Consider the following 21,617-nt stretch of genomic DNA (forward strand, 5'->3'; position numbering starts at 1 on the left):
TGTATGCGAGCTGTTTCATAGAAAAAGTAAAAACTGAGATACAGCAAAAATTCCCCAACTCTATCATGACGTTGTGCGTGCATGTTTGGACTCGGGGGAGGGGGGGGGGGGGGGGGGGGGGCGGGCGGGCGGGGCGGGGGGTAAGGGGAAGGGGGAAGAGGGGGGGGGAAATGTGCAGGAACATGTAGTATGTTTGCAACAACCTGTCCTGCCTTTTTTTCTTTTTTTTTTATTATTGTACAGTTTAGATTTCTGAACATTGCTTCCTCATTTTTCTCTGAGGTCAAACTTGAAGATCCACGGCCACCTTTTCTCGTTATACTCTGTTTCACTTCAAGTGCGAGCGTGGAAGCTGCAAGAGCGAGCTTCAGGATTTCGGCATACCTGCAGAGCATGCACAATTGTGTTGTGCATTGTTTAGGGCAACATGCTTATGCATGCTTGTAGCTTACGCTTTGTTCGCAGGTAAAGTGAAACAAACGTTAATCTATGTAGGGCCATTCATGTAACTTCCAGGAATCGCTGCCATCTACAGCACACAATGCACCTATACTCAATCTCACCGTTTTAGCGCAGTACTGCAGAAGCCACAGGCTAAAGAAAAAGAGGAAAGCCACTTTTGTACAAATTTTGAGTGACTGGCTAATCTCTGAGTAGAACAAAGTGATGTGGGGTTCACAAAACGGGGTCCTCCTTCCCCTCTCCTCCAACTGCTTAGGGGGGTTACCTTTGGCAATGCCGCGTGCAACTAGTGAGATGAAAAATAAGAAACGCCGACGAGCGCGGAGAGGGGCACGGCACACTCACCGCAAAAGGCGTCGTCCTTGCGAATCCTGAGCTTGACGACTTCGTCCGAGGCCTGCAGGATCTGCGCCGCGTCCTCGATGGTGCAGTTGTCCATGCGGACGCAGTCGATGGCCAGCAGGTGGTCCCCGGGCTGGAGGGTGCCCGTCCGGTGCGCCACGCTGCCCCGCTTGATATCCGAGATGAGCAGAGGCTCCCCGGGGCGCCGGTGCTTGGGTGCTGGCACAACGCAAATTCAATGCTGAACGGCGTGTTTGGCGCACGTCTCGAACGAAAGACTCGCCGTGGAGTGGGTGTTATGAAGTGCAATATTTTATTTTCCCCGGGGGTGTGTTTTACGGGGCATGCACCAAAAAAGGAAGAACTCGAGTTTTTCAGGGAGTCTGGCTAGAAATGTTGAGGGCAAATCACGCGTGCTTTCCCTGGCACATATACCGAGATGACCAGAACTCTACTTTCCAGTGTACACATGGTAATCCTGTTTTTGGAAATGGTATATCAATGGAGGCTCCAAACATTGAAAAATAAACAAGTTCAAGTTAACTGCCTAGTAGTAGCAAGTGTCAGAAGAGGATTCATTGAAACCCAGAGCACTATAGAGCTACTCCTTAAAGGGGGTGAGTCAGTTTCAGGGGTTAGAAAAGCTGTGAGTGGAGGGGAAAAAGAAACGATGGTGCAGAAATAGAGAGGAGGGAGAAGTGGGCATTTGGAAGAGCTCCATGGTATTTGTTGTGTACATGGCAACTGCCTATAGTTTGTGCTAGCACAGCTGCATATGATCACCACCTCCAAATAACTTTTCAAGGATCTGCGTCTTGGAGGTGGTCCAACGAGACAGCATCACACAAGAACCAGGCAACTGGCACGACATATGCGCAAACAAACATACATGTTATGGTGATGCCGAGACCGGGTCCCTTCTTGGCGAGTTTGACCGTGAAGGTGCCGCTGCTGGGAACAACCGACTCGGCGACATCAAAGTCAATGTCGAGCACGACGCGAGGTCGCGACCTCTGCACCATCTGGGTGACCTCCTCCGCAGACATGCCCTCGGTCGTCTGCCCGTTCACAGCAATGACCCGGTCTCCGATCTGGATCACGCCGGTCCTGAAAATGAGATAACTCGGCAGTTTAGGAAGAGCAGTCTGCATCAGTTGCCATTCGCTCGAACCCCAGTATAGCCCATTCCAAAAATTTCCATTCGTGTGTTGCCATTTTGCTTTCTTAGGATGCGCAGTGGCTCTCTTCTGTGGGATAGAAGCCGTACGTGTGTTGACCGCTCAGTGACTCTGCACCTTTCACCTGAGTGGTAAGCACCAGAAAGGTCTAAACTATAAGTGTCCCAACACTGTTGTGCTTCTTATAGGTAAGGTTGTGTTTTCGGATAAATCCAAAAAACACCCACCGGTAAAATTTTGGTCAATTCAGATTTTTCCGATAAACTCTGAATTTTGATGTGCCAAACTGCTCCCCCCCCCCCCCCCCCCTATAAAACAAAAAAAAAAGACTATTTTACAATTAAGTTTGATCAGCGCAAAGGGTCAATGGTCCTGGATAAATGCCAACACAGTTATCTTTTAGATCTAAGACCATTGTAGAAAGGGGTCCTACCGCTTATCTCATCAAGGTTCATATGGACAACAGGTCATTGTACCTTCAGGTCACGACATAAGCCATTGTTTTGGTTTCCAGTTTGGGCCATACTATTAGTGCTTTAGAGAAAGGAGAGGTTCTATTTCTGTACGTAACAGTGAAAGCCATGGACCATAGAGATTGCATAAAATAGGGAAAAGGGGCAGTTGAAACTTGAAGGAGTTTATTGTTTTTAATGTGTCAATGTTTACTGAAACAACACTTGTGTGCAACTTTTGTCGTGGGACAAATTAGTATTGTGAATGACAATGGCACCAAGCTAAAAAAAATATTATTTAATACAAGCATGCTTTTTTTTTCTAGCATATGTTTACACTTGGATATTATTCATTTATTTATCTATTTTTAATAGGAAACACTGCGAAATTAAACTCTGAATTTCGAAGAATTGGGAATCAATTCTGAATTTTTGGCAAAAAATAAACTCAGAAAAACACCCTTTGAATTCGACGAAAAATAAACTGCGAAAACACGGAATCCTACTCATAGGTTATTGACGTTGACCTCATGATGCGTGCATTGCTTATGTTGGAAGCAGCACTCTAAAATTCTTTACTGTGTGGTATATATACACAGTGCTCCCATGCAAATTTTTTTGCAACTGCAACATAAAGAAACAGCAGCATTCAGAGCTCTTAGCTTCTTGGCACATGTGCCACAACCTACATAACACACTATAACAGACAAGCCTTTATGGCTGCATGTTTAAAACGTAAGGCTTTGATTTCTAATCAATTTGCAACGACGAAATGTGAAGCTTTGTTCTTGGCGTTTTTTCCTCCGAACTGAACCAATGTACATGTCTCGGAAAGCGTGATGGACTGTCACTTGCACTGCGACAGCAAGAACAGCGAGGGGAGTCAATGCAACGAGCAAATCGCTGTCAATGCCTCTTGCCCGGGTTTCTCCGCATCATCCCTACATTGCAAGCTACCCTATGTTTCCCGCCTTGACCCGTCTTGCTGAGAGAGGCGTCGTATCGTTTAGTCTTAATTACGACGTTGGAGACGCCCGTTCCAGGCGCACCTTTCGGCCGGCCCCCTGGGGTCGATGCCGACGATGGTCGGGGCCGAGGGCGGCACGTCTCCCTGCAGGGTGAAGCCAAAGCCCTTGTGGTCTGCGCAGACCGCCACCTGCGTGGTCTCCGTGTGGCTCAGCTGGCCAGAGGGGGGCAGGCAGGCCGGGACCGTCCCATACACAGACGATGTGGACGCTGCACGGACATGGCGGCAAACTCAGTCTATGTCCTCGCTGTGTGAGTGGACGAATCGGTTGTGCGTGGGCGGTGCGTTACGACTTCTTGTGATCTCCTATGACGAGAGAAGACACTACTGCCATCTGTCGGACAGCTGCAGGACGCTCGCAATTATGTTTCTTATTTTTTTCCGCACGTCACTCTTTTGTTATTGGCTCGCAACACTTTTGGCAATGTTGTATAAACGACCACTTCTCTGTAGATCTGACCGTGCAAATAGATAAAACCTTTGCTCTAGAGAAATGCAGCTCCAGGGCCGCCTCATAGATGATGCCAGCGGGCCGGCGTGTTCTCTCGCTGCGAGATATCACAAGAGGTCGTAATGCACTACGTCGTAAGCAGTCGCGAGTGTGTGAACCAACCTACAGACATGTCAGGTCTCGCATTTGTTTTCTAGCTGCCTGTGCAGCTTTGGGGACTATATAAACGATTGTTTTAGAAGGTGCGGAAGGCACATGCATGGCACTTCGGAAAATGTTCTGCACATACGTGCGCACCGTGACAGATCTGTTCTTGAATGTTATGGGTACATATGTATGCTTTCTTTGGCAATTTATATTGTAGAAAGAGTTGAAAGGACAAGCTTGCTGCGTGATGATGATGCATTCACTACTTAGTATTACAAAATAAAAGAATGAATAGAAGGCAATGACACGAAGGCAAATTTGAAACAGTGGCATCCAAGACCATGGAATGCTCCATTCACTAGTTTCAATTCATTGAAATAAAACATAGGCTAAAAGAGAGGGGCAAGAATTTTCAGCCTCACAGAAAACTATTTCATAAGGTCAGCCTTGAAAGTACCGCGGGGGATTGCTAGGCCCTCGTGCGGTGGCAGAACTGACCGTTTGAAGAACTTGCGGTGTGTTCTTGCGACTGGTGCTTGCGTCCCCTATTCACCCTCGAGGAAGAAGGGGTGAGAGGGGGGTGATGGGGAGGAGGGGGCAGGGGAGGGAGAGGGTAGCGCTGGGCACAGGATCGGCTGGAGTGGGCCCCCACCGACGAGAGCGTGTCGTAGTTGGAGGCGTAGCCGTGAGGCGGGGCAGGCATCGCACCTCCTGTCGAGAGTAGCAACGACGTTTATTTGCTTTGTCAGAAGAAAAGCTACTGTTGGTTTTTTCGCTAGTTGTTGCATGTTCTTAGCAAAAATATAAAAACATTTTCTTCAATTTTTTTTTTCTTATTTAGGCATTATACATGGAGTCCTTCGATTATCTCATCAGGATGACGTGGTCACATGACACCAACAATGTGGCCATGTTGTGTCAATGATGGCACAGCGTGACACTCATGTCATCACGTGACACTGCGTCGCATGACGTAACGTGACCAGTGACCCCTGGTGGCACCAACCACGTGATCATCGTACACATTCTACGTATGGTCGGCTCAGAAAGGCTCAGAAACGAACACCCAGAGCAGCTTAAGACATGCTGCACATTCCGTATCCACTCCCGACTTAATCTCTAGGATCAAGGTACACCGATTTTGTTTTAGAAATTTGTTGGACATTTTGTGCGGGCATTTCCCGGCTCCCTCTCTTGGCTCACCCCTTTTGGAGTGCGAGGAGCTGGGCCAGCGCCGGAGCGCCATTTGGCTGATGGGAAGGATCTCGAGGCGGATGATGTCCCCGACAGACATGCGGAGCAGCTGCGTGGCCTCAGCGGGACTCATCTGGTCCACCTGGGTGCCGTCGATGGCCAGCAGCTGGTCGCCCACGTGCAGGGCGCCACACCTGCCAACGATTAGATTGGATTGGATTAGGTCAGATTAAAAAGCTAACGTTACTAAATCAATTTAGCTGCAGAATTGTCCATAGACGCTGCTTCCACGCGCAGTACCCTCCACCTCTCCCTGAAAGGTATGTCTTCTGTCGTTCGATGCACCACAGTCTGGGAGACGGCTGTTATGGTAACTGCAGTCTACTCTATAGAACAGACGGGTTTTAAAGGGATACTACAACGAAATTTTGGCACTTATTTTTTTGTCTATTTGTGTTCAAGGGAGCAGCATCACATCAGACACACCAATCTCTTGTTAAAAAAGACGTGAAAAGAAACTTTAAAACGAATTAAACGGTTAGCAAAGAGCACCTGGTGGATGTTGCTAATGCCTTGTTTGTAATGCCCATCTACGAACCTTGGCAGGTGGTGACGATAACTCTCGCCTCTGGCCATCATAAGAGAAGGGAAGGAGGAACTCCCCACTCTCCGAGACCATGTTTCGTGTGTCCCAGACGTCGCTATTGTCCCTTTACAAGATTATAGAAGATTAACCCGTCACTCAAAATTTGTACAAAAGCAGCTTTGGGGTCAGTTGCGATGGCCCGATCGCTGGCAAGCTTCGGCCGTTTCGGTGGCTGGAACGGCTAGGACATCCCGTTGATGTCTACCTTGCCACAGCTTTGCTCGTTCCAAGACAGTCTGTGTCACGATTGCGGCGGATGTCACGTGCTCTCCGCTGGCTGCCCTCCAAGCGCTTGCCAGAATGGGCCGTTTACAACGAAAAATACAGCCATCAGGCTCAAAATGCAAACGTGCAGTTGTCCTTTACAGATATTATGGACAATATTCAGCCTATTTCTGAACACGACGGGTATATTTCAAATTTCGTTGAAGCATGGTGTCTAGATGGCGCTTCACCGTAGCCTCTCCAAAGAATCAGGTTTTGATGGAATGATGTTTCTTGTCGAGCTACACATATTGACATGTCCTCTCCTGTTCTTTCTTTCTTCGTTTTAAGTATAATTTTAAAGTTCAAGCTGTTATATTTACAAGTATGTACCAGCAAGCTCAACTCTTAACCGTTATTCAGTTCCTTTCTAGTTATGAGCTGTTTGTCCTCTCCTGTCCTTTCTTTCTTCATGTTCAAGTCTAATTCTAAAGTTCAAGCCGATATACCATTTACAAAATTGGGTTCTTGGGATGTCAATTTTGTTTCGTGTATGTCATTAAAATTGAATTTTTTTTATATTTTAATTAGAGGGGACTGCACTTCTAGGGGAAGTGTTGTCACACAGGTACGTTTACGCGTAAGTTTTATCACTAATGCTTCACCCCCTCCATGCCCTCCCATCTCGTTAACTGCCTGTACCATTGATACTTGAATGTGTCAAAAAATACAGTGAAAATAAGGAAAAAGTTAACTTTCGGTGTCAGATAAAAAAAGTTAAAAATATGCTAGTTTTAGATTTTGCGACCTGCGAAACTTGTAATCTCAGGGAGGGGAGATGAACCAAAGACAACTGTCCCAGTCAGCAATGTTCGCTTGTCTCACGGCATTTCACTCCATTTCTGCCGAGGTCACCGGAGTTTCTTAAAGAAATAGCTAATTGTGCCAAAAATAGGGGTGGGTTAGTATCTTTTGGGGGTGGGGCATCTCTGGGGATATTACGATAGGAGCTAAGGAAACCCAATTCACACAATGAGGGAGCTTGATTTGTTACCAACAGCACGCCGACGTCTCTCGCCATCCGCAAGACTTGCAAACGAGTTGGCCCAGTTAACTTGGTGCAAACAATTGGCTCGTTCAAAATTACTTTCAAGATGCCTTCAGCCCAAAGACGATCTCACTTTTTCTTTCAATTTAATGAGAGCATGTTTGGCCAAAGTTTCACGCCCACGTTTTTTTTCTTTTTTACGTGGGTCTTGGTTTGACACGCACCTTTCTGCCACGCTGGCCTGCTTGATGCTGTCGAAGACAATAGCGCCTTCACCGTGAGGCACTTGGGTCAATGTAGCACCCAGCTGGGATCCGGGCGTCTTGTCGATCTCGACCAATAGCGGCCCGGAAGCATTCCGCACAGCATCTGAAAAGAGGCACTCTTGGAACACCAAAGGGAAAAGCTCTAACAGGAATTCACCGTTACTAAATTCCTTGGAGCAAACGGAAACAGATGCATATTCAAACTCCTTTCATAGCTGTCAAGTTTTCTCTACAATCGGCTACCTCCAAGTAAAACTAAACTACCCGATGCCCATTCATATTACTCCTGCTGGGCTTGATGTAAATGAAGCTTCCATGTGATTACTACTGCGTAGTTTGCACAAGTCATATATTCAAAGACACTGCTGTATTGGGATCAGTCTTGGGCAGTAACTAGTTACTAGTAACGCGTTACCGGTAACTAGTTACTTTTTTCGGTAACTTTTAACTGTAACGCGTTACTCTTTAATACTGGTAACTTGTAACTGTAACACTGTTACTTTTTTATTGGGTAACTGTAACTGTTTAGGCCGTTACAGTTACTTTTTACTATAAAATTAAAATTCCTGGCTGACAAAAAAAAAAAAAGAAATTGAACAAACAAAAAAAATTGCCTCGTTTTGCCCACGACGGACCATAGACGAGACGGACGAGCGAGCACGAAGCCGGGAGATTAAGGAAGCGGCGCCTGCGGTGGTAGGGGAGGCAAACAATGTGTGTTTCACCGACTTTGGCTCAATCTTCTTCTGTGGGGACCGTCTGCGGGTGTCGGTGGTCATGCGACATGTCTCCGAGTATTCCGTCTGGGCTGTGTCTGCCCTTCCCCCTCTCCCTTCCTCTTTGTCAGATATGTCCGCGCTGTACGTCGCTTTTACACCCAGCCGGTCGCCGCTCCCTCTTCGCTATGAGTTTCCAAGGAAGCCGTCCCCATATTAGGCGGAAAGTCGGCGCTTGTTTAACTTATTCTTTCTCTTCGGAACCGCTCGAGTAAATTGCCTTTCCCGCTGACAGCCCCAAGAAATACTCCAATAGACGTTTTGTTGTGGATTCTCTGCAGTGCTCCAGCTGAAGCGATTACCCGGAAAACACGTGTTTTTAAGAGAGAGAAATTGCTGTTTTGAGGCGCGTGTGCGGACTGATCTTCCACAGTTGGCGTTTGAGACAGAGGCGCCGCGGTGGTCGTCGTACACACGTAGAGCACCAGAAGGCCTCACTTTGTCTCCTTTCCCCCTATATTCTTCCAAAGCTGTTTGACCTGCTATATTTAAGCCTGCTTTCGAGTATATCCCATAAGGTAATTATGTGACCATCTGTGTCCTCTTTGGTTTCGGAGTGAAAAATAAACGAAAATGTTCACTGACGCGGGAGGTCCATCTAACGCAACGTATGTCCGAAAGCTTGTACCCTGTCGCATATTGGTGAAAACTTTTGGGGGCTGAGCCACGTGCGGGAATGCGATTGGTTTGCGCAGAGGCCAGTTTAACCAGACGGTTCAAAAATGGCCACTATTCTTCAGCTATCACTTGTCAGTTTATTGGGAAATCTCAAGCAGAGGTTACTGTGCGCGTTCAGCCTGTTTATTCTTGATAGCGCTCAAGCCATCCTGACAGGCAGTCATGTCTTCCGACACGGAGCAGCCGTTACCTTGGCCCTCGTATCTTACTACAGTGTAACAAATAAAATATTTTTTTTGGTTTATGGTTTTTTGTGTCCAATTTTGGTACTGTAACGAGAAAGTAACGGCGTTACTCTTTCTGCGGTAACTAACTGTAACACGTTACTTTTTTAATCCGATAACTGTAACTGTAACAGAGTTACTTTTTCCCCCTAGGTAACTGTAACTGTAACACTGTTACTTTTTACTGGTAACGTGCCCATGACTGATTGGGATCCATACAACAATACCTTTTGTCTTTGATGCCTGAAAAGCACGCCGAAACAGCAGAAATATCTGGGGACCTGAGGGCTAGGTATACAAAGTTGCAAGAAACATGGTGTCATCAACTAGATCCTGTCTCTAAGTGGAGGTACAGTCGAACTCGTTTATAACGAACCCGGTTAGAACGAATTATGGTCTATATCGAACACACGAAATTTTAAGATCAATATTCATGAGAAATATACTTTCTATAACGAACCACACATCGGATATATCGAACTGCGAGCGCCCGCTACCGCCCCCGTGGAGACGCGCGGGCTTCCCTGCAATGCACAGAGTGACAGAGGACAAGAGAAAACCAAGAAAAACACGATGGCCCTTGAGAAGATGAGTCACAAAACCGACTGCGAACGCCCGCAACCGACCCCCGCGGAAGCGCGCTGGCTTCCCTGCCATGCACGGAGCGACAGAGGACAAGAGAAAACCAAGAAAAACACGATGACCCTTGAGAAGGTGAGTCACAACACCGACTGCGAACGCCCGCAACCGGCCCCCGCGGAAGCGCGCTGGCCAATGATAGAGCAAGCGTGCAATGACGTTCTGATGACATCATCCTGCAGCCGTACCAGGCCGGACATGGCTCTCTTGTTCCTAGCGTTTTGCCGAGGAGGCTCGTTGTTCTTTGTGTCCTTCCTGTTCCCGCAAGAGATGGCGACCAAGGTGCGTTCATCGTTACCATTCTCTACCAAGGTGGAAATAATCCGGCGCGTTGAACGCGGCGAGAAGAAGTCAGAAGTCGCCGCATCCTTCAAGATCGCCAGAAGCACGCTGAGTATGATACTGAAAAACAAGCCAGCGATCCTGCAAAAGGCCCGAGATCGACCGAACGCCGACGGAAAGCGCATTCGGGCACCTGACTTTGACAGAGTGGAAAAGGCGCTGTACGCGTGGTTTTTGGATATTCGCGCTCGAAACCTTCCAGTTTCGGGCCCCATGTTACAGCAGAAAGCAAAAGACTTTGCCTTTTTGCTCGACGTTCAAGATTTTAGTGGCGGATCCGGATGGCTTCAACAGTTCAAGGAACGTTACGACATCGTCGGCAAAGTTGTCGCCGGCGAGAGTCGAGCAGTCGACAATGATGATATGTTTCAATATTGAAATTTATTGATAGAAATATGAATACATATGTTCCATCATGAAAGCTGCCTCGCGATAACACGGCTCTGAGCGCCGACGTGAGGCTCGCTACGCTCGGCAGCCTTCGCCGCTATTCCGCGCGGTTTCCTTTCATCTCTCTCGCTTTTGCTGTCCTCACGAAATAGCAATATTTTCTATAACGAACTACTTGATATATCGAACTAAAATGTGTGTCCGATGGAGTTCGTTATAAACGGGTTCGACTGTACTGCACTTATCGTCAGCTCAAGGAAAAAGTGCTTTTGTCTATAGTTTGTACACTTCATGAAATAGCTTTTTAAAAGCTTTGGACGTAAAAAGAAAATAATGTACTGTGCACTGAAACATGTCCGTCTTGATAAAATAATGAATTACTGATCTTAATGCACACACAAGTATATCAATTCACCACATAAAGAGGAATGTCTTGATAGAATAATGAATAACTTAATGCACATACATGTATGATTCACCACATAAAGAGGGAATATCAGTAATACTCCATGAAGACCTGTACTTCGTTTACTACAGTTCTTGAATATGGTAATCTCCATTTTGGTACTGAAAATCGCCATGGCAACAGTACACCCAAGTGCACTCGGCAATCATCAGCACGAAGGGTTGTCACGAAGACTGATCCAACTCGAAGTATATCTCTGGCAACACACTGACCAATCGTAGCAAGAGGCAACATGGGGTTGAAAAAGGATTTCATTGCTCTGGCACCTGAATTCAGCCATATACGGAACTCGCTATGAATCGGCTTTGAAACATACCCATGACAGACACATCATACTCTATGGTGAGGAGGGCCTGCTTGTCAACCTGCTTGAGCACAGCCATGGCCTCGTTGAGGGACGCGCTGTTGAGGTTGACGTTGTCCACGGCAAGCAGACGGTCGCCTGCCTTGATGGTTCCCTCCCTGAAAGCATGGAAACGCTTTTGTCTGCGGTCACACTTTGTGGTCGTCGCACCATAGTGGCTAAGAATAGCAGCAAAACAAGCAACTCCCACAAAGCCCTCCAAGCACTCTTTCCACTTCAGCAGAATGCTGGAGAGGAGAAAACCACCAATCATGGTGAACAAAGATTCTTGGGGTAAGGTCTTCTCCTGCTTGTCTCCTGCAACAAACTACAGCACTGGTGCCCGGAGTTGCTATATAGCACCTCTCAGGGGACCTAGAGTAACTAAGTGGCAAAGCCAGAGTATCGCTTTCCATTTCCTTTTGCTGCCGACCCCTCACTGTTGAAAATGGGGTCACATGCACAAAATTATCCTAAAAAGCGCTTGTGGAGAAGCGGTTTTACAGACTGGCGAGTTTTTGGGCAAAACATATTTTTCGCTTTACATTTGCAAAATGTAGATCTTACAATGAAGTGTGACATGCAGGAAGCTTCTTAAACCTTGAACATTATGTTTGCCAGTTAGTGTGTAATTGCGAACACTGTTCGAAAGCGGCCGCAGGCAAGCAGATTACGACTAAGCAATGCGTGTGTGCACACTTCCAAGGGGCAGAATCATCACCGGCACACCACCGTGCCTACGATGATCAAGGTCACCGCCGATGCCTCTCCTGCAAAACTGACATTTGCTTCCCGCAATACTTGTATCAAAATGGGAAACCCTTTTTGCGATACTCTGCTTTCGCAAGCAAAGCGTGCATAGTTGCCATGGGGACCGAATTCTTTCGGACCTGTCAGCGGGACCGCCGGGCCTGACGTGGGTGATGGTGAGTGGCCGGCTCTTGAGCTTCTCTGGACAGGCGCCGCCTCGGGTCAGGAAACCGAAGCTCCCGTTGTCTTTCTCCAGCTTGACCTGGATGACCTTGGGGCACACACACATGGACGTCTCGGCCGCTGCACACAGATAGAGAGGATCGACGAGCTTCAGAAAAAGAAACTAACTATCAGCGAAGCATCTTGGAAGTGAGTACTAAGTTCAAAAACGTATACAACAGATGTGGACAACGTTCCACTAACAAATGGCGCTTATTTTTTTTTCGTGCTTTAGGTTATTTTGCAAGCTGTTTCGGTGGCTAGCGAGTCGATGTAGACTGTAAAATATGAACCAGTTGTCAGCTTATGTTTTCCTCGTTTGTTGTATTTTGTTGCCATTTATTGTATTTTCATACAGCACCTAATTTCAGCATTATTAGACAAACTTGCACAGTTAAGGCAAAACATGCCAAGCAAACATGGTAGCAGCAAAACTTGAACCTTTCGCATGGAAAATTTCAGAGACACGATTCAACTTGCACAAACTTTCCGCACCACAACATTGATCCACTTTTTTCTTTGTCTTAATTTATGGTCGGTGTAACTGGGGTACACATCCAGTCCTTGCAGTCCCGTTCTTCGAAACGGACTGATCATCCTCGCAAGCGACAGGGGACAGTGGAAGCACGGGCAACTCACCCGTGCTGGGAATCTCGTACTCGACATCGAGCACCACTTTGTCCCCGGCATTCTTTAGCAGGTTCACGATTTCGTCGTGCTTGAGCTTGCCCGTGCGTATCCCGTTGACAGCAACAATGTGGTCGCCGACAGCGAGGGCATCACACCTGTGGAGCAGTTCAAAATGCGCTTGTATTTATTTGTTTGTCTGTTCACTTCGTGTTCATTCCGCTTTCGTTCCATGTTCATTCTATGTACAATTGCGGACAATAGAAGCTGAAACAATCCTTCGTGCTTCTTTGGCACATCTGCCAGCTTCTGAAAAAACTGGTTTCAACTAGTGATGGAACGCATTCTTTGAACTCGTCGACAAATCGAGAGATAAAGAGGCGTGTGGAAACTGCAGACGCAGAAAAAGGCCGGATGTGGCGTCTCGGCTCATTATTGACTGCGGGGGAATCATGTCCCCCCAAAAAATTAATTTTTTTGTTTGTTTTTTTGTTGCATCAATAAATTGTGCTTTGCGAAACGTTTGATCACATCTCTGTTCAAATGTAGCCCTTAGCAGTCCAAACCTTATGCCTAAGTTTCAGAAGTCGGTGTTGTCTTATTAAAAGTTACGAGTGATTTTCTGAAAGTTTCAATGGGGAAATGGTGCCTGGCACCATTCATCTCCATGTATTTGTGGGCTTCCTTAGCCACCATTTTCCCATTGAAACTTTCAGGAAATCACACTCTAAATTTTCAAACAAGACAATGATTAGTCTTGGAATTTTGGCATCTGGTGTGGATCGCTAGCACCACATTTGGACGGAGACCGAGCATTCGACAAAGCATGGCTTATTCTTGCAACAAAAAAAGCACTACATGGAGTATTTTTTTTTTCAGGAACATTTCGTATTTTTACGGTTCGAAAGATGTGAAGAAAGCCTTGACTGGTTTGAAATCAAACTAAACCCTTCATGTTATATGGTGTCGAATAGTACCAGTGTTTTTCTCTGGCAAAAAAAGAGAAAAAGAAAACTGATTGACACCGTAATGTTTCTTTTCTTCTAAACCTATATCCTTGCTCTCAGAGTAAACAATTGGATACATTTATTGTCATATTACCCTGGTTAGTTCCAAGAAAGCCTTCTTCCTGCAGATTACTCACTAATCTCCTCGGGGTTGGGACAAGTAGCATGACACACCCAGAGGTGTGTCACAATAATGTCACAACGACGCCGTTCGCGAGGATAGGGAAGGGGCATCCTCTTTTACTGCTAGTAATTATAGGCGGTATTCACTGGTGGCCATGGTTGAGTGTGTCGCTGCTCAGCAGGAGCTTATGACGAGCTTCCACATCTCCTCCGCAATGTTCATTGCACGCCACGAAGATTGCAGTTTTTTTTCTCGGAAGATAAGCGGGCGCTCATTCCGAGCCTGAGCTGCAAACACTGGGCTCAATTATGACGTCCAGTGAATATATTTATACGAGGTGGGACACCGAAGTAGGAGGTAGTTTGACTATACGGTCGCCAAAACCGCAATGTGCCAAACATGCAAAGTGTTTGCTGCATTACCTGTGGGCTATGCTGCCGGGCCTGAGGCTCTCCACTTTAGGACGGGCTCCCTTATCGATGCCACCTGAAAACAAAAGACAGTCATTGTACGAGTTTGCGCATTCGGAATTTCTACAGTCACTCACAGTATGAGAACGGTGGGCGTTTTCACTGACAAAATGCAAACAGCAAGGTGAGTGTCTCGACGAATGCTCGGCATCTGCCAGCACGCACTCCATGCTTTCTGCCGTGTTTTGGCTGTGCGCAGGCGCTCGAGAGGCGCGAGACACCGAAACGTTGTTGAAGGTACAAATATTGACACACACTGGAGATGGGATAATGGAAGCTCCTCCCTGCCATTTTCACAGCCTGTGTGCATGAAAAGCCAGCTGCGTTGTTCGTACGGTATAAATAAGCTATATGCACCTTGGAGAGCTGAGACAAGGCCCAAATTCGTTGCTGGCAGTTGGGACACGATGTCAAGGTATCACGACTTGATGTAATTCGACTCAAAACTCTGAAGCAATCTTAGAGCCGTTTTCAGAGAGGAGGTGTTGGAGGATTCCCAAAACAACCAACCGCCTACGACGCCGCAACTGGATGTCGGTCTGTTCTGGAGCTTTGTCGCATCTTGCCCTAACAGCTCACATTATGGCCAAGTAAAGTTTGGTCTCTCCAAAATGTTTGGTTTTAATGTTTATGCTGCACAAATACTATAAATGACTTAATTTTTGCGAGGACTTAATTTTGCGACTTTTACCTATAATAATGCGAAAAATAGGTCTCGCATATATGTTTCCCCCTGGTAACAAATGCATGGCATACCAGCCTGATTCGTGAAATTCCGTGCCCACAAAACATACTGAAAACCACACTTTGCCAAGTTCACGAAATATTGAGCCCGTGAAAATAAAGTCGCTTACACTAAATGCGGTTTGCTTTTACATTTTTTAGAGCATATAACGGGGGGAAAGCAATGAGCAGTGCAACCCAGAGCATATGAAGTTACTTTACTTTATAGTTGGTGGCAGGTTAAAAGTTCAGGGGAAACTCCTCCACCTCTCCACTTTAGCAGAACGAAAGAGAGGAGGCGACCTCCTCTCCTGCGTTCGCTCTGCTGAAGTGAAAAGAGGGGGAGGAGCTTCCCCGAACTCTTAACTTGTCACCAACTATAGTGGAACCAATTGTGACTCAATTTTCTACATGAAAATGCTTTAGGAAAGAAAAGATGTGTTCAAGCCTCCTGTGCACTCACCAGACAGTATGAGCCCCAGCGTCGAACCCTCCCTCTTGAGCAGCTCGACTGTGGATGATCCCCGCTTATCCTCTGTTGGTTTAGCGAGATTGACAGATGGGATTAGACTCCTTGTCCACAGAACATGGAAAAGACGAAGGCAGCTCTACTAAAGTAACGTACCGTTGATGAAACTGAGGCGCTTGGTCAAGGTCAACGGTACATCTTCGAGCGGCTCGTGGCGACGCCTATACTCTGCCTCTTCACCTGCGGTCGTGGACAAAAAAAAAAGGCCATCAGCCAGCTGATTGCACTTATTTTTTATTTGTTTTTGCAATTTATAAAAATGGAATGTTAATTATAAAGTTGTGTGAATATTCAAATTTTCGAATAGTATAGTTTCGAATATTACGCTGTTCGATGTTCCTTTTAAGATGAACTGCGATATTTGTATTTTTAAGTGTTCATCGCAGTGGGTTAGCTTCGTTGAGTGCGCTTCTTACCGAGCACCGGTGCAGTGCGGAGAAGGAACACCCGTGGAGCTCGCTTCCGCGAATGTTGCTTCTCGGCAGCGCATCTGTGCTCGTCAAGAAGCCAGCTCACTGGGGCTAACCCACCGAGATCACAGTCGCGCACCTGGGAGAAAAGCGCACTTTCAGAGCGGGATGGTGTACACGTGCGCCTGACGCGCTTGAAATGGAAACCTTGTAATGTTGATATCTACATTACAGTGGCTATTGTGCAAGAGTATGTCAGGCAGAGGTGCCCTGACAACCTGCGTTCATGGTAATATTTTTTTCTCCATATTCGTGATTGAAAAAAAAATTATATTTGCATATGCCATTCCATTGTGGGCATTTGACTTTCCAAGGCCACATCGATAAATATTGTTAGATTAAAATGAACTTAGACAATGGAGGCTTGGCAACAACCGTTAGTGAAAGGCTTGGAGAAACTGTTTGATATTCAATTCGAGAATATTCTGCCAAAACCATGCACTATTCACTTTGAGTTCGCTTCAAAAAATCAACTATTTGCGTGCCCAGGTGGAAATCAGTCCCTGGATGAAGATGGAACTGGTCTTAGCTGGATCCAGCTGGATCCAGGTGGATTCTCATCATTCCCAGCTGGAACCAGCTCCTAATCCAGCTGAAGGTAGACTAATTTTCAGTGTTGGGTAAAGTACAGGGAGTTTCCGAGAACCGCATTTTCAACCATGTATCGCAGAAAACTCAAAACACCGTGAGAATTCGGCGCTGGCGGTTGGGACTGAACGCAAAAGTTTGAGAACATGACGTTACTTGGATCTAAAGATAATTGAGAAAAACGAAATTTCTCTAGGAGTCGACGTCCACTAATATCGTCATAGCAAGAAATGACACTGTGGGTGCATGTAACATCTATTTCAAAGGAAAAAACAACAGGAAATACTTGTCAGCAAGAAAGACCGACCACGCGGGGAGTTGGGGGGGGGGGGGGGGGGGGGGGGTTGCGGGTTCGGGTGCCGCTGACCCTCGCGACACTGCTGATTTTCACCTCGATCAATGTAGAAACTCTGAATGCTTCGCTGTACTTGGGTTTGTAAAGAAGAAGCTCAGGCAATTCTGCATTTCTCAAGAAATTTTTAAACGATTTCTGCCTTAATAGACTACTTGTGCGACCCTACAGGCGGCGCACGGGGTCAGGTAAGAGTGCCTTTGACAAGCGTTGAGAGCAGCTTAGAGTCCCCCGACTTTCCCAAAATAAACGGGAAACGCGTCTCGGCTGTCCCGTCGCTCAGAGCTTTGCCGTCGCTTGCTTCTTAATAACGTGTTCGTGTTTGTTTTCTCTGCGGCTTATCGTTGTGGAGGGAACACCTGCCGCGAGCGCTAGCACGTCTTTCGTGTGCTTCCATTGCGTAAGCGGAAGTTCACAAAATGTCGCGCCTTGTGGAGCTTGCGGAGTCACCGTCGGTGACGTTCGTGAAAGGGTCACTTCAGTTCAATATTCTTCATTTATTTGATTTTGCCAATAATTTAGTTGGTGCGGTTTCGATGTTGGGGACACTTTGATTTTGGTGATATGGCTTTCTTCGCACGATATGAACGTGCGTATTGATGATCACGACAAATTGATTATTTCATCGACTAAAAGAGAACACCATGTACAAGGTCCGCCCTCTAAGTTAGGAGAAAACCAGTTGGAAAAATCGGCGCCTGCACACAAAAAGCTCACTTTCACCGGCGTATCTTATGTAAAGAGGCCACACAGTGTCGAACCTTGCAATGCCCTCTCTCCCCTCCCCCCGCCCACCTCGAAGCGCCCCTAAAAAACTGACCATTTTCGGTTAAAATAGAATTTTAAAGAATGGATTCGGCTTACTTTTATCGGTTTTTATCGGTTTAAACCGAAAACGCCGGACCTAAAAACTAACCTTTTTCGGTTAATATCGAATTTCCGAAAGTGGATTCGACGTACTTTTATCGGTTTTTTATCGGTTTAAACCGAAAACTCCGAACCTTAATTATAATCTAGTGGGCGCTACAGGAGAAGAAACCGAAACTGGTTGGCGAAGCGCGTTTGCGACGTCGAAAGCTTGCGCCTTTTGTTTTGTTAATCAGCTACGTCGCTGCTCCTGGGCTAGGATAGGTGAGCCCAGCAGAGGGTTTTCACCACCGAGTATCTGCAACGATGGTGACCAAGTAGTCCAAATAACCCGGAAAGACATTTTTTTTTTATTTCTTTTATTGCGCTGTCATTTTTTATACGTTTGGTCTGAGCGTCAAAGATGAAAGTGTGTTATAAGTTGTACAAACTACGCGTAATAATAATTTTTAAAAAATATGCGACATGACGACGGAATGTATCGACTGCAGGCTGCTTGCGATCGGGGAACGCAGAAAGCCGGTCGAAATGTGGAGACAAGACGCCTGTTTGTTCACTGCGACCATCGGCGATCAGAATCTCTAGCGTTTTCGAGTATGCGATTGTGAAGATCAAAGCCTTCTAAGCTTGTTGTGTGCCGTGGTGTCGGGGAAATTGTGCCGGAATACCGAAGATCCACATATTCTCCTTCCAACGAGTAAAGTTCAGCTCTTCGAATGGATGTTGGTTTGGCAGCTTTTTTTGTATTGTCCTTGCACCCTTGGTCTTCCAAAATGTTCGCCCGGAAGGATGGTAGAATAGTTAAACAACTGGAGGCACATAGTAGGTATTTTTAGAACGAGTTGCCTTTTTCAAAGTGACTTGAAAGTCACTTTGAACTTTTCGAAGTGTTTCGAAATATTGGGTTGGCATGGCCAGTCACCTGCGCAGAGCATTTTGCTTTGTGTTCTAGCTTTTACATTCGACGTCACCAACTATGATTTAGCAGCTCCGTCCTCCAATTGAGGCTCCTATTCTGACCGTCGCTAGATACTTCGCCTCTGTGGTTGTGAAGACACTAAAGCGTGAATACTGCAGATGGCATTTTGGTTTTGGAGGGTGTAGAGTGCGTCACCACGTTGACAGAACTGGTGTCAGTGTGGTGATACACGCTGAAGTTTTGAACAAGCATGTCGCTGCTAGAGTTCGAAGAGTTGAACACTTGTACAAGCGACCACTCCCAACACCTTATCGACTAGCGCGTTCTTCTCAACAATATGTGCAAGGGGGAAAATTATGCCTTTGTGCTGGGTTCTTCAAGCCCCGGCCCGCAGATGGCCACGGTCTTTTCAGTTACGCGCGGCTCGCATCCCATTGCTACCAACACGGAAAGAAGCGCGCGTAAAAAGCGGTGCCGACACGCGCACTAAAATCGCACACGAAGATTTCAGAAAGAACGAGAGAAAACTATTGATCGAAATCCAGGTTCTCTCGCCGTATTATTTATTTATGCGAAAGCATTAACTGTCCCATAAAGTGAGCCGACGTCATCAGCTTTGAAGCCGCGCCAGACGGCACCTAAGCTCTTTTCTCCAAGTGAAGCCGGCTCCCAGCTTTGAAGCCACTTGAAAAGCCTAGCCAAACGGCACCTGGTTTCCCCGAACCCAAAGGAGCGGAGTGAGGCTGATGGATTTCGGCTTCGGTCCCATCGGCTGGCGCGCGTCATAGTTTCAAGAAATGAGGCTCCCATTGGCCGCTGCGTGTCAGTTTCAAACACCGCCACCCCATGGCGCTGCGTGTCCGCGAGGCAGCGGCTCCACCGCTCCACGCCCAAGGTCAGCGCGCTCGACCGTCGACGAAAAGTACGCCGCAGACGAAATAAGGGAGTGGACGAGCGGCTTGCGTGCTTTCGCATTCACAACTCATAAAAAAGTGCTTAGGTGTACCTCGAGCCTTTTGTACATTGTCATCAACAGAATCACTATTCGTGGGCATGTCCGTGTAACAATGTTAAAATTCCTTTGCATTCTCTTGTAGATTGTGCTTAGAATCATGTGTCATCACTATATTGCATGTTCTCACCATCGGGTCCTGGGGAGTTTTCTGTCACAATTATATTTAATTTAAAAAGAAAGCATATGTATTGATCCCCTTTAATTTTTTTTTTATTAATATTATTGAAATTATATCATTTAGATGCTTATTTAGGTTTACTTGTTTAGTATTTCCTAATTTATATTTACTTGCTTATTTTCCGGCCTTCGAGTCTGCTACAAACCCCCAATCCGGCCCCTTAGCCAAAACGTTTAGAGAGCGACTATATGTCGCTCTCTAAACAAACTGAAGGAACCACGGCATCCCTGTAAACCGACATGCTCAAACCCGAGATATAGGCCGCAAGAGAAGTTGTCTCACGAGACGAACTATACATTTTGTCACGTTCATTCATTACATAATGGCCTTCCGACACGTAGTCGATCAGCCACACTTCATGTCGCATTTATTTATTTATTTTTAATAAAACAAACGGTTTTACCGTTACTCATTTTCGTAAAGAGAGCGTGCTGTTACTTTCATTTAATCTTTCAGGGAACCAACTGGAAGGCGCTAGACATAAAATATGGGTTCAGACATCTTCTAGTTGTGTGGTAAGCATGGGCAACAAAAATGTTTCAATTTAAAATATTTGTGATCGCAGAGCAGCGCTTAGGTTTTACAAAGGGTGATCAAGCTGAACAATCGTGGAAAGGACGTGTAGTCGCTGAGGTTTACCATGAGTGTTTTCAGTCGTCGTAACTTTATAGTAAACCATGAAAGTCGGCTCCGCAACGCACATGTCCGCGCTGCTGGTGACGTTAGGTGCCACGCAACCACACAACGCGCAAAGCAGACGGATCGACGTCACTGGCGCGCTTTGCGGACTCAGTTTCGGTTTCGAGACGTGTACCAGGGATGACACTGCTCGCCTCCCGTATCGTATGTACGTACAGTCGCCCAATTTTTTTAATAATATCAAGCGAACGTCGACCGCCGCTCAAATTCGGTTTTGTTAAATTTGTATAACGAAATGATGCTTTGTCAGCTCCGAAGAAATACTGGGAGGGATATTCTACTCTCCCGAGAGACGTGAACAGACGACGCATTGCTCCGCTTGTTCTGGGAGCGGCTTTCCAGTAGCTTTTTAAACTCTCGCTACTTCTCGGTCGGTCAGCGCCAGCGAGGAGGTTTAAAGTATTATGAAAGCAAAATTAATCAAAATGGAGCATCTGAAACTGTGATGCCAAAAAATTGAGCTTTCAAGTCGAAGAAAAAGACTACAAAGGAGAACGTCACAATGTTTTGAGACATTCTCTTTTGTCTTTTCCTTCGACTTTTAAGTTCCTTAATTTTTTCACACCCCAATCTCAGGTGTCACATTATGATTAATCATCACCAACTCGCGCTCACACTCAGTGTTTTTTGTTGTTGTTGTTTTTTTTTTGTTTTTTTTTTTTTTTAATAAAGAAAGGACACTCTTCTGTGAGAAGATCGCTTGCGGAAGCTACGGGGCTGACGCCATGCTTTGTCCTAGGTGCAACAATCCAGTGCAAGCGGCGCCAAATTCAGCAGAGGGACTTCTGAATTGGGTTACGGC

At 46.3% G+C, this 21,617-nt stretch overlaps 1 protein-coding gene across 3 annotated transcripts in view; it reads right to left on the minus strand.

Moving 5' to 3' along the window:
* LOC8027122 (glutamate receptor-interacting protein 2) overlaps positions 1-21,617 on the minus strand; it is a 109,187-nt gene that overhangs the window by 12,523 nt on the left and 75,047 nt on the right. For all 3 annotated transcript variants that reach the window (XM_042286841.1, XM_042286843.1, XM_042286842.1), the window contains exons 2-13: positions 15,824-15,907; positions 15,662-15,733; positions 14,428-14,491; positions 12,887-13,032; positions 12,166-12,328; positions 11,249-11,394; positions 7,376-7,520; positions 5,263-5,447; positions 4,558-4,770; positions 3,484-3,670; positions 1,694-1,911; positions 808-1,023 (exon numbers count right to left, since the gene is read on the minus strand). In XM_042286841.1, the coding sequence (XP_042142775.1) occupies positions 808-1,023; positions 1,694-1,911; positions 3,484-3,670; positions 4,558-4,770; positions 5,263-5,447; positions 7,376-7,520; positions 11,249-11,394; positions 12,166-12,328; positions 12,887-13,032; positions 14,428-14,491; positions 15,662-15,733; positions 15,824-15,907 (1,839 nt within the window). The remainder of the gene's footprint in view (positions 1-807; positions 1,024-1,693; positions 1,912-3,483; positions 3,671-4,557; positions 4,771-5,262; positions 5,448-7,375; positions 7,521-11,248; positions 11,395-12,165; positions 12,329-12,886; positions 13,033-14,427; positions 14,492-15,661; positions 15,734-15,823; positions 15,908-21,617) is intronic.

This window comes from Ixodes scapularis, unplaced genomic scaffold (genome assembly GCF_016920785.2).
Source record: "Ixodes scapularis isolate PalLabHiFi unplaced genomic scaffold, ASM1692078v2 PGA_scaffold8__174_contigs__length_109621045, whole genome shotgun sequence".
NCBI lineage: Eukaryota > Metazoa > Arthropoda > Arachnida > Ixodida > Ixodidae > Ixodes > Ixodes scapularis.